The sequence below is a fragment of the Fundulus heteroclitus genome, chromosome 7 (assembly GCF_011125445.2).
Source record: "Fundulus heteroclitus isolate FHET01 chromosome 7, MU-UCD_Fhet_4.1, whole genome shotgun sequence".
NCBI classification, from domain to species: domain Eukaryota; kingdom Metazoa; phylum Chordata; class Actinopteri; order Cyprinodontiformes; family Fundulidae; genus Fundulus; species Fundulus heteroclitus.
In genome coordinates, this window is record NC_046367.1 from 29,738,662 (window position 1) to 29,751,208 (window position 12,547).

The following is a 12,547-nucleotide window of genomic DNA, read 5'->3' on the forward strand; positions in this document are numbered from 1 at the left end:
TGAGCCAATAACATTAAAAAGGCTTTGAGTATTGAAATAATAAGCATTGTCAAGAGACTGTTGCGATTCATGACTGGTGGAAATGCATCATTCAATTTAATTGATCAATCAGCTGCAGTTTCTTTTTTAGTCCCCCATAGGTTAAAAAAGGAGCTGGCCCTACTTTGTTAGGTCTACGTTGCAGGAAGTGAAAAAAGGGAGCAGGCATGTCAAACACAATAAGCACGTAGAAATTTCATTCAGAGGAAATCTAAACAAAAATCCATGGAAATAACAAGGCTGGTGAAACAGGAGAGGAGCTGAAGGAACACAATGGGGAATGTGAAAAGAAGAAGTGACAAAAGGAGAGGGAAAGACGAGATTGTGTCTATGGTTGGAGGGTTTTCGTACAGTTTTGAGACAATACAGGGTTAGGAGGCAGACCTGTGGAGTCTAGCCAAAACCGGATCCAGAACTCACTTGGGGGACTACATATCCCATCTGGCCCAGGAGTCCCCTGGAATCCCCCAGAAGGAGCTAGAGCAGGGGTGTCAAACATACGGCCCGCGGGCCGGATCCGGCCCGCCGAACAATTTAGTCCGGCCCTGTGGCTAAATGCATTATCATTATAAAAAAATAAATAAAAAATAATTATTTTTTTTCCAGTGTCTTGTCTGGCAATGTGGCAATAAGATGCCACAAAGAGCTCATCAGATTTGACTTTCACAAGTGGACAAGATAAAAAGAAGAGAATGATAAAACAATTATTGAAAAAACATGTACTTTGTTTAATTGAAAATATGCAGTTCCTATATTGTCCACGAGGGGCGCTGTGTTTTAATTAGCAGATTAAGCTTCAGGTGTGGAAAAATTCAAATTATTTCTTAATTTTTATCTGTTTGATGTATTTTGTCATGCAGGACAGTGTTTTTAAGTTCCAGAAAATGTGAATAAATGTTTTTCAACATTGCATAATCACTGTGATCAGTTCTTATGCATAATGCACAAGTAAATGTTTAACTGAGTAAAAGTATTGTTGAAATTGCACATACTTTTCTTAAAAACGCTGAGGTTATTCATAATATATTGTGTAAAACTGAAATTAACTTAATATAAAAATCAACAAGTCCACATTTATTAGTTCTATTTAATCTTGCAATGAGTTTACCCGTGTGGCCCTCTTGAGATCAGATTAAGCTGTATGCGGCCCCTCAACCAAAATGAGTTTGACACCCCTGAGCTAGAGAGTGAGGTCTGAGTTTTACAGCAAAAGAAAATTAATGGATGGGTAATTATGTGACAACCGTGGACATCGCAAACCTCCGACAAAGGTTGAATATCTTTGTCCTTACTCCCTTGAAATGTGGTTCTGCTAAAAGGTTATAAAGATGTAATGTCTTACATGCAGTAGAAAACTCTCTTGGCATCCTTATTTTGTACAAGTCTAGATTAGAGTGTCCAGACATATTTTTAGTATTTTGGGGTGAAAACCAAAAAGAAAAAAATAACACTGTTCTTGGTGTTCAATAACTGAGTAAAACGTTACAAATCGCAAAACGTGTTTCTATGAAATGTAACCAGTTTGAAAAATCGAGCAGTGTGTTTAACTCGTCCACATATTGCAGTATTTATGTGTGTACGAGGTTGTAATGCTAAAAAAACAACATTTTGTGGTCCTAAGGAATCCCTGATCAATGTAGTTTCATCACTTTAAATTAATGCCGGTAAGAAGCTGCTAAGCCGATGCTAACCTTAGCGTCAACTGTTAGCCAGTGGCGTGGTCCTGCGGTCCTTACAAACCGCTTGGATCTCGTCTCTGAATGTGCCACCTTTTCTTTTCTCTGCTCGGTATCAAAAACACTTGAAAAACACTTGGATTTGACTTGCAAATGAACTGAAAATTGACAGCAAATTTCTTAATTTTTTTTAGAAACGTTTCATGTGAAGTTAAAATGTGTGGTTTTAGAAATATTACAAATTGGAAACCTTTAGGATTATTGGAAATGAATGAGAATTTATGGGAATAAACTGGACATTTAGGGAAATTTAATCCACATCCACCATGGTACTATATCCAAGGAAAAATGTAAACATTTAGTTTTTTTTTCATAGACTTCCATGTCCTATTTCCACCAGTACCATACATCAAGTATATTACCACAATCATATAATCAAAACATATCCCTGCTCAAACGTGTGGCTACAATAATCTTGTGCTCTGGACTACGAGATATGGCCCCAGTGGTCCAGGATCCTAAAAATCATCTGTGCTTGCGATGGAGGAAGGCACAGTGTATGGAAGGGGGTGTGGCCTCAGTACCTCTACAGTTAGCGGTGTGCTATATGCATGTCATTAAGGAAAATATTAAGGAAAAATAATTATTTCAAACAAGTGGGGGCTTCTTGAATGCTTTTGTAACGCGGTGCTGTTAGCCAGTTCGATGGATGTCTTTACTAGACAACGCCGTCTACTCAAAAGGGCTACAACTCACGGAATACCTCCTTTTATATTTCAAAATAAGAGTCTCAAGCAGGGCAATGAGCTCAAGAACTTTCCCCCTGTATATCTGAGGCTCAAAATAACAGATTGAACTTCTTGTTAGTCAATGTGACACGCTCGCAGCAACTAAATGAGATGGATTTTGATGAGACGTATCTCATTGCACCACTCGGTTATAACCTTTCAACATAACTTCTCTGCAAAAACCCACAACTATCCCTTTAAAATTCCTTCGACAGCCCCAAATTCATGTATCTGCAAGTCTTTGCTCAGACCTGGTTCTTCGCTGTAAGCCGGGTGCAGTAAATATTAGCTTTTCAACCGGGCATGGCCACTCTCAGATATTTAAAGACACAAATCAAGAGGATTTTTTTTCTTCTTCTTCTCTTGGCAGACTGTTTTAAAACCGACTGGAGGCAGCTTCAACAAACATTAAATAACACTGACTTGAGCCTGCATCTTCTGCCACCGTTCATTTTCAGATTTCAAAAGAAGAAGCAGAGAAAAGGCGCTGAATTCAGTCTTGTATAAAAAAAACAACAACAACAACTGGGTGTTAGCAGAGATCTGATTTCTCCCTGGTTATAAAGTGGCATATGAGTTCAGGACAGACAGCTGATGTTTGTGGACGACCCTGAAGGCTGCAGGTAGAGAGCGGCAGATGTGGCAGGGTGGCATGTAGTGCGAGCTGCTCCCTACGCCGGAGGCACATGGAAGGAAAAGAAAGCGGCGGACCTCTGGTCAGCCGGTGGCCACAAATATGCCGAAAATGAGACATTAAAGGATTTTTAGGAGGCGCTGTCACTTTTTCCGCATCATGCCGCTTCAGACAGCCTTCGCCTGTGAGTGAGAATGACAGGCGAGCGAGTGGATCTGTAAAACGCTAGGCGACTATTTGATGTAAGCACAGCTAAGGCAGCCTGAGTGACGTTGGTCTTACTGAGAGAAACTTGGTTTTAAATCCCACGGAGGCAGAGCTGAAAAGTTACAAAGGAGGCTGCAGTGCTTTGCTTTCTGTTGTCTGTCTCTGCATCGACATTACAGTCGGCATAATTATTTGGCAGGAGCACAATAGACTGGGCCTTGGAATTGCAGGATATTTACACAGACAGTGCTGAATGAAAGGAGCTCTTAGTTTCTATATGAGGAAACTCAGAAATACCAGCCTTTGGGGCTGTTCAGAGGTTTGAAGTTGGCCATAAACGCTCTTTAGCAATTGGCAGCTTCTTGCTTGCCATGCGGTTGTTTACTACGTTGGAATAGGCGATGTGTTTTTGCCCGTGTTTGGATATCAGCTGCCAAGAGAGCTCTTTCACCAATCCTCTCACTTTAAACCTCCATCAGTGACCGAAAGCTTGCAGGCCGCAGTGTGGCGCGACCCTCTGGGAAATGTTGGCTTGTTTGTTTGGGTCTTTCTCTTTTTTTCCGTTGTTTATCTCTGAATAAAGCAACACACTTGACCAACATTACTGTTGTAATGTCAGGGTTTGGCTTTTGAACTGCACATGCAGGTAAACTGACTTTTCCAGAGAAAGGTTTCAAGTTGTAAACCGTCCTATTGTGTTCACCAGCTGAAGGCACGGACACAGCTCGTAAGTCTAAGGTTAAAAGGGTCTTTGTGGGTCGCAGAACAATCAGTTTTTAGTAGCCACCGAGAAACGTCTGGCAAAATTCTTGTTGGATATTTGAACCCATCTTCTAAGCAGATTTAGCAGAAACGAATGAAAATGGATGTTGTTCTGGAACAGACCCAATTTTTAAAACAGAATCTGCAAGTCTGTGGGGAAGGTATTCAAGCCTAATTTTAGCCTCCTTTAACCGTTTTAAAATGTGATTTTATGTGTGTCTGGAATCGTTGTCGAGCCTGTATATAGAGAAGGGAAAATTCAAAAGAAATTTAAAATTATGCATCCAAATTAGGGATGCATACAAATAATAATGTCGAATAATGGTTTAAATGTGACCAGTAGTCCTAAATACTGGGGCCTGACCCCTAGGGGGCGCACAAAGTAATAACATTTCGATACATTGTCCAACATGGTGAGTTTATTTTAAACGTTGTAAACAGTTTGGAAACATGTTGCTTTTGCAAAACATTCTGTGGTTTCATGGTTATTCTGTACATTGGCACCTAGTTAGCGCTATGCTAGCTGTGTTAAACAGTATAGCTTGAAACTGATGTTATATACTAACTACCCTTTGCAAGAAGCAGTATACCTGAAGTTCATTTTATTAAGTATACTAAAGTATAAGTATAAGCTTAGTCTTGGAGTTTTGTTTATACTTTTGAGAATAAGTCAAGTTTATTCCACTACACTTTTGTTAAGTACATGAAATATTGTTTCGAAAAAGTAAACTTCAAGTACACTGCCCGTTTTAAAGGACCAAGAAGCAGAAGTTCAGTATTATTTTAGATGGAAAGAACAAAAGAAAAATTCTGTGAAAAACTACAAGTAATATTTTCAGATGGACTCACTCTGCAGCTCTCTGTGTTTTTCTCTAGTCTCTTGTTTACATACGTGCATGCGTGTACGTGCATGTGAACAGCTGCCACTCAGTTTTGCTGTGTTTTTATCCTTTACAATGATGCCCGTAGAAGGCGATGCGTGTGAAGAGAAAGGAGTATCTATCCAGAAGAGAGCGCTGCCAAATGAGGGCCCCTCCATCAGAAGAGGGTGCAGTTGCTCATTCTTATGCTGCGTTCAGACCAAACGCCTTTTGAGCATCAAGGGTATCGGATTTACATGCAAAGGCTATGGTGGACGCGCCTCGGGGGGCTTCAAGAGGTCCCGCGACGCATCACGACCATCTTGTGTTGCGCGTTTTGAGGCTTGCTGCACGTTTCGTCATGCAAATTTGGTTTGACGCAGTTTAAGCGCCTTTGGAAAATCAGAACTTCTGCAGCTGGACACGGGCGACAACCAATCAATGAGACTTCGCTATGTGACAAAGTGGGTTATTTTCCGACAGGAAAAATATTTTTACTTGGTATCACTGATAAATTTTAACATCGAGATGCTCAGTAACCTGAGACAGATGGACAGATACTCTTCAGCTGAAATGGGGCGCCTTTCTTTGGTGTCATGGCGGGAGATGTTGGGACGCTCAGCAGAATGTCAAACTGGGCTGGGTGAGGCATAAATAGCGCTGAAAGCGACCCTCCTGCAGTAGCCATGTCACTCTTTCGATTTCACCCTGTTCTTTTCCAAAGAGGAAAATAACATGTTAGCTCCTCCCTATGGGAGCAGCTTTGTCTGATGCACTGTCAGAGCGTTGAGTCTCTAGCCCAGGGGTCACCAACATGGTGCCCGCGGACCCCAGGTAGCCCTCAAGGACCATATGTGGTGCCCTTAAGCATGTCCAAAAAATACCACAACCTTCCAGCGAGCTGCATCTAAAATGTTATTTTATTTAGTTGCTCTTCCTTTTTAATGATACTTGTACTTACATAGCTTTAAAGTGATAAATGCATAAAAAACATGTTTACATTACATAAAGTTAAGGTGAGCTCTGACTCTTCTAGTTCAAAGGTCTGTACAGGTAGCCCTACGAATGACGCAGCACCAACGAAGTAGCTCTCAACTTGGTTGGCGACCCCTGCTGGACACAGTCCAAGTTGATGCGTTTGGTCTGGACGCAGCATTAAGCGGCGCCAGACCAAGATAGTTGCAGAGAAATAATCTTGGCGGAGGCGTTTCAGGAATGTGTAATGTATGGAGTCTGTTGTGGGATTATTTTACTCTGATGATGACAGGGATGCAAAACGCACTGTATGCGGTTCTGTTTTTATATATAAACACTGGAGGAGCTCCTTATGTTGTCGCCTAAAGCCGTGCTGCATGGCGGAGCAGGCGGCGTCGACTTCACTGTAAACAGGCTGTGCACACGACTCACGCCCGACCACGTGCAACATGCCGCTTTTCTTAAACAAATTTACTTGGTCCAGGTTTATTTATACGAGGAGGAGCCTAAAAGCTTAAAAACAGGAATGTCTGTTTTCAAGTCAGGGAGCCTGTTTGTGTTCAGTTGTATTGTATTTTTAACCCTCTCAGGGATATTTTAGGTTGTGAATTTTATGGTTTGTTTTTGAGCTAACCTTTTCCTTAAATGTTACCCTGACTTTTAAACAAAGTTTTACATACCTCTCTTTGCGGGGGATTATAAGTGCTGCACATAATACATTTTATTCACCTTATTTTTTTTCCCCATTCAGTAACATCACAGGTAGTATATCTCTGTGCTTAACATTGCGTAAGAAAACCACATTTTTTTTAAATCAGTCAGTATTTGATACATGTGGCACAAAAAGTGTTAAATAAAACGAAGTGTCTTTTATTTATATTTTGCTCTTCCTGTTATAGAAAGACCCCTTTGATACAAAAGGAAACTCAGGTTTTTAAGAAAATGACTGCTTATCAATTAATCATTGAATGATTGATCAATAAATTATAGATGAACTCATTAATAGACAACTTGCAACCCTAACCCAAATCCAACAAATCATCTTACTTCCTTGTCGTCTAATCATTCATCCCTGGAAGAAATCTAATTAAAAGGAATGATTACAAGCCCCTAAATAAGAGGACATTTCATGCCCGTCATAGAAGTAGAAACATTTGATTACAACTCTTAAGTGATGTTAAGATTACGCTTGTCGTATTTTATAAAGTTTTTCTCTTTAGTGATTTCTGTTGTAATACTGAAAGTAGAAGTGGATGTAAAAGCAGCGCTCTTTTCTGTTTCTGCCCTTGAGCAGCTCTGTTAGTAAGAGACGGGCCTTTCTGTCCAACGGGATTCTGTTCCCTCGTTGCAAAAAGACAAATCCAGAGCCAAACATGTTCATATTTTGAGAGAAAAGTAGCTCAGATAAAGAAATTTATGTTGCTCTCTCAGCATTGATTCTTGTTAAATTTCCTCCTTTTCGTTCGTTTTTATCTGTCGCCCAGCGCTACACCTGCTATATATGCCCTGATGTGCTTAGTAAAAATGTCTTTTGAGAGTAAGCTCAGTGGTCGGGGCAGCGCCGCTCCGCACTCTCTCACGTTAATGCTGTTGTTAACAGCCTGTGGTCACGGGTGGTTTGTGCGGCTTTGCTTTTTGAGCTGAAACTCTCGCTGGAGGCAGAGAGGCGCAGTGTGGAAACTGTGGATCCCAGAGTGGGATTCTGCCCAGACGTCGTTCCTAAATGTCCCAATTTACTTTTATTAAATTGAGATCAGGTTAGAAACTCAAGTTTAAAATCGTTTGAGGTGTGAATCAAATAAACAGGACGTTGCATTTTGTATCTCCTGGTCCTTTCGATTAATTCAAAACTAAAAACAGCTCTGATGAAGTCTGACAATGAAGAAAGCCTTTTATTCTAGTCTAAACAGTGCCTGATTTTTCTCTCACTTGTGTCTTTTCCAGTCATTTTATTGAGCCTGATAAAAATGTGGATTTCTTTTTATAAATTCAAGAATCGTCAGCCTAAACAAATGTGTCTGTTTTAGTTTTATTTCAGGGTTGTAGCTGTGAGAAAATGATTCAAGTTCAAGGTTCTGCCTTGAAATGATGCGTAAAGGTCAACTTTAGTTTTAAATCTAGATATTTGTTTACAACTTTCTCTATCAGTAGCTGTGAAAATTGAATCTAATTTATTTATAGGGGTGGCAATAGGTTTACCTCCCTAAAACTACCCCAGACTTACATATTTAAGCTGATAATTAAAAGATTTACATTATTTTAAATCCATAATTTTAGCATGTTTTACAGTAACATACCGAATAAGCTGATCTTGTTCCAGAAAACGGGAATTTTGTAGATTATTAGGTTGTTTAAACATATCATAAGGAGGTTCAACACACCTGATTTAAACTCCTGAACGTTTGTTCTTGCTTTTGGTTTTGATGTCCCACCCAAAGTTTGTTTGTGGTCCCCCTCTGGCCGAGCCTTTACAAAACTTTCTGGGGACACCCCTGCCTTTTATTGCAACTCCTGCATTTTACCCCATTGTCGATGTTATTCGTATTTTAAGTTGTCAACGTTTGATTTGCTGTTTTATTTGTTTTATCCTCCATGACGTGTGTTGCTGTCTGGTCATTCTTGTAAAAAAAGGTCTGGTTTATGGTTAAATAAAGGTTTAAGAATGAAAAAAAAATTTTTAAATAACATTTACTGAAAATAAATAATATATTAAATGTGTTCAGAGATGTTATTTGTGGATTTCTTGTAGCCTTTTTTGAGACAACGTTGTCAGAAGTGCTAACGGCAGGGGAGACACCTGAGTTAAACCAGAGTTTCCCCAGCATACCTGGATCAGGTCTGGATTGGTGTCGTTGAACTTTGGGTCTGTCCTGTGAATTATGTTTAGTGTGAAATGAGGTCCGATCCTGAATTTCTAGCACCCCCCACCCCCCCCTCCCCTCCCACAGCCGCTGACACGATAAATCCGTGCACTTGTATATTCATGAACTATAAATAGAGCGAAGTTGGCAGCTGGGTTTACTGTAAACAGATGACTGTAAGTGTGTGTGAGTTTGTGGTTCAGGTCCGCTAAATTCACTCCGTCTGTGTCTCTCATCTCTGCAGGAGTCGGAAGATCCAGATCCGGAACATTCCCCCTCATCTGCAGTGGGAGGTTAGTTGTTTTCTCTGTGTGTGTGTGTGTGTGTGTGTGTGTGTGTGTGTGTGTGTGTGTGTGTGTGTGTGTGTGTGTGAGAAAGAGAGACAGTGATGCCCAGTTGAACAGCAACAGGCAGCACATAAACCAATTTCCTGACCATGAGTCACCGGTCTTTGTAGTTGGGTCCTAAGTGTTTGTGAGCACGTGTTTTCGTCTGTGTTGCTGTGGGGATGAAGCCGTGTCTTTGTGTCAACATCGGTGAACCCGCGAGGGTCCGAGGGTTTTATTTTATTGATTTTTATTTATTTTTATTTTTTTGGTCCATCTTCATGCCTGCAAATATTCCCGCTTCTCCGTGTTTCATATCTGCCGATTGTCTGCACCCCACAGAGGAACTCCCGTTTTATTGGGAAATAAATGTCAACATTAGCTGAGGAAAAATGTTTTGTGTTAGACGGATCAGGAAAAGGTGCAAAATTGTTTTTTCCTTACGTTTCACAGCAAGGTGGTCAGTTCAAACCAATTCAGCGTTAGGTCTATATGTGGACCTAATTTACACCTGCATATTATCTGTGTTGAAAATGATATTAAGAAAAACACATAAAGTCTTTGACTTATGCAAAATGCCAGGGAGCATGAACTGGAATTCCCAACTTCATTCCCAATCAGTGCAACTGTATTTCATCCATTTTTTAAGCTGTTACATTACGGTAAAAAGTTGAGCTGAAAGGGCTGAATGTTTGGTTTTTTGAGAGCTAAATTTAAGTAAATAGAGGTAAATATGATTACTTACTTACATATTTTTAAACCCAAAGAGCACAACCATTAGGCCTGTCCTTGCTTCTTCTATGCCTTCTTTTGTTGCTGATTTTATTGCTCATATTGTCAAATGTGGATTTTATTGCTTTTTTTTTTTATTAATTTTATTTTCTGCAGTATCTTATTTATTTTTTGTACCATTAAAGCACTGTGGTCGCATTTGGTTTGCAAAGAGCTATATAAATAAATAAATAAATACATAAATAATACTAATATTTCAGTTAGAGTAACTAATGGAAACGACACATTTAGTGTCGACAGAAAGCCACTTTCTGAATATCACCAGAGACAGAAGTTTCTGATGTTTTCATGATAATAAAGTTGTCAGTTGCGTAGCAGGAATTGTAATTTCCAGCCTGATCTACACACACTCGTCCACCAGTGAGTTCCTCAGAGGTGACGCAGCGCTAGCAACATACCTCTGAGGCAGACGATGAGCGCTCGCTTCAGTTTCTATTTGTAAAAAGAAAGAAAGAAAACTTCTGGATTCAGAAGTAAATGGCAAGACATATGAAAAGTCTGGAAATTCTGTTTTGTTTGAGCCACCTTACATTGTGCACGTTTGTTAAGGCTATGTGTCACTACTCAAGAGGTTTTAAGTTGCTTTTTGTCAACTTCAGTCCTGACTTTTGTTAAAAGTCTAAAAAAAAACATGCAGAACAAATTGAGCTTTTAGATGAAATGTACACTAATTTTGAGCTCAGGTGTCTGTGGTGGATTCAGACGTTTGTTTAGGCATATTTTCGCTCCTATATTGTTACTGGTGACATTTTTTTAATCTCATTCTGACACAGACTGAAGTAGAAACACAGAATAAACAGATGCTTCAATTATTGATCAGAATGTTTTGCTGTTTACAGAACACTAGTAGTAAAACATGCTAATATGAACTGATCAATTAGTTTGAGTATCAACAAAATGTATCCTTCTAGTAAGCGAAGAAAAATAATGAAAGCCTCCTTTTAGCCAGCTGGCCAGCAGTGCACAGGATCTGTCCGGGGATGGGAACCCCCTGCATTATGCTCCAGGAAGCAGAACACTAGTCATTTAGGCATTTTATTAAATTTAAACCATAGTAACAGCATGATGGACCAATTTGACCAATTTGAATTTAAATTTACAGCAAAGAAAAAGCTGAATGCCAAACTGAAGGTCTTTAAATCGTACATCAATCTGCTGCCTCACTGTGTCTAAGTGCCCTATGGGAATAAACACCATGAGTGCATGTTATACAGAGAATAGGCCTGCTGCATTAGAATAAGGCCGCACCAAAACTTTGCGACAAACGGTATAGTTTGTCCGGAAAGTATTGAAGTTGTTAAAGGCTTTTAGACTTTAATGAATAGTTATTGGCACATTTTCCCCAGAAGATGTTCACTAAATCTATCAAAAACTGGGTTGCTGTACCAAGTTGCAGTTATGTGCGTTTTTTAAATTTTTTGATTAGAAATTGCGGGCATGTTTAACTTGGAGCAGCAGAGTAAATTAAGGCGCTGTTAGTACTGATTAAATAACTGCGTGTTAATTATATGAAATCAGCAACAAGAAAACAGATACATTGGTGTTATAGTGGCAAAAGATGCATTTATATGTAAATTACATGAAAACAAACATACCAAATCTTTCCAGAGGGCTCACAACATCAATATCGTAGCAACTAATGAGAAAAATCAGAAAGAGTGATTGTAAGGGCCTTACAACCTACTTGTTTTTTTCCCCCACATCAATAATCTATTTTTCCTTCCAGTCGGTGGTAACTCTAATTTTCCTCCTAATTCAAGGAAATTCTACTAATTAAAAATGAACTATACCCTTTTACTTTCTACTTTTACTTGCTTAAAGAACTGATCTGCATTTGTTATTTACTAAAACGTAAATTCAGGCCATTTAACTCAGGGAGAATGAAAATACTGAGGTATAAAGTTTCTAAATTATGCATTATTTGCTTTAAAGATTTCAGTAAAGGTGTTGAAACAATATGTTCAGAGCATCTGTGATACACATCAACACGTTGGTGCAGTATTAATTTAGAGTTGCAGTTTTATGCATATTTTCACAATGAATCATGGAAGACAAGTTAATTAATTTAAATCCATAGAAGCTAAATATCCTCAGGGAGTTTCGTCTCTACTAGATGAGGAGTTGGAGATAAAACACTTTTTAGGTATTATTCAGGGTTCTTAAACATTTTTTGTCCACATTTCATTCGGCTTCTGACTTAAATACCCGGAGTCCTTTCAGTCCATTTCAAAGATTAAATACTTTACCAACAATTTATAGCATCTATTTCTACTGTAGTAGAAGTAATACAGTCATGCTTTAAAGAGGGAAGGATGGATCGATCCATCCATCCAGTTGCTTTTTACATTTGAGAACCCAGAATTGTACTTTTTCGAGTTCAAACATAAATGGGATTAATTACCAAAGCACGATTTACTAAAAGTGAATTATCTTAAGTTACTGTATGTCCCAGATCTGGGTTTTCTAAGAGTTTTCTTCATATGAAGTTAGAAATAGTGCCTTTTGTAGCAGTAATTGGAGAGCATTGTAATTGTGTCCAATGCACTGCCACCGGAGTATGTTAGCCTTTCAAATCAAGCTCTTACATCCTCTACAAAAAAGCTTTTATTCTTTGATAGTGTTTTTTT

At 39.1% G+C, this 12,547-nt stretch overlaps 1 protein-coding gene across 1 annotated transcript in view; it reads left to right on the forward strand.

Moving 5' to 3' along the window:
* The window catches only part of igf2bp2a (insulin-like growth factor 2 mRNA binding protein 2a), a 79,873-nt gene that overhangs the window by 41,174 nt on the left and 26,152 nt on the right, over window positions 1-12,547 (forward strand). Inside the window, exon 3 of the mRNA XM_036139451.1 lies at window positions 9,047-9,095. Within this exon, the coding sequence (XP_035995344.1) occupies window positions 9,047-9,095 (49 nt within the window). The remainder of the gene's footprint in view (window positions 1-9,046; window positions 9,096-12,547) is intronic.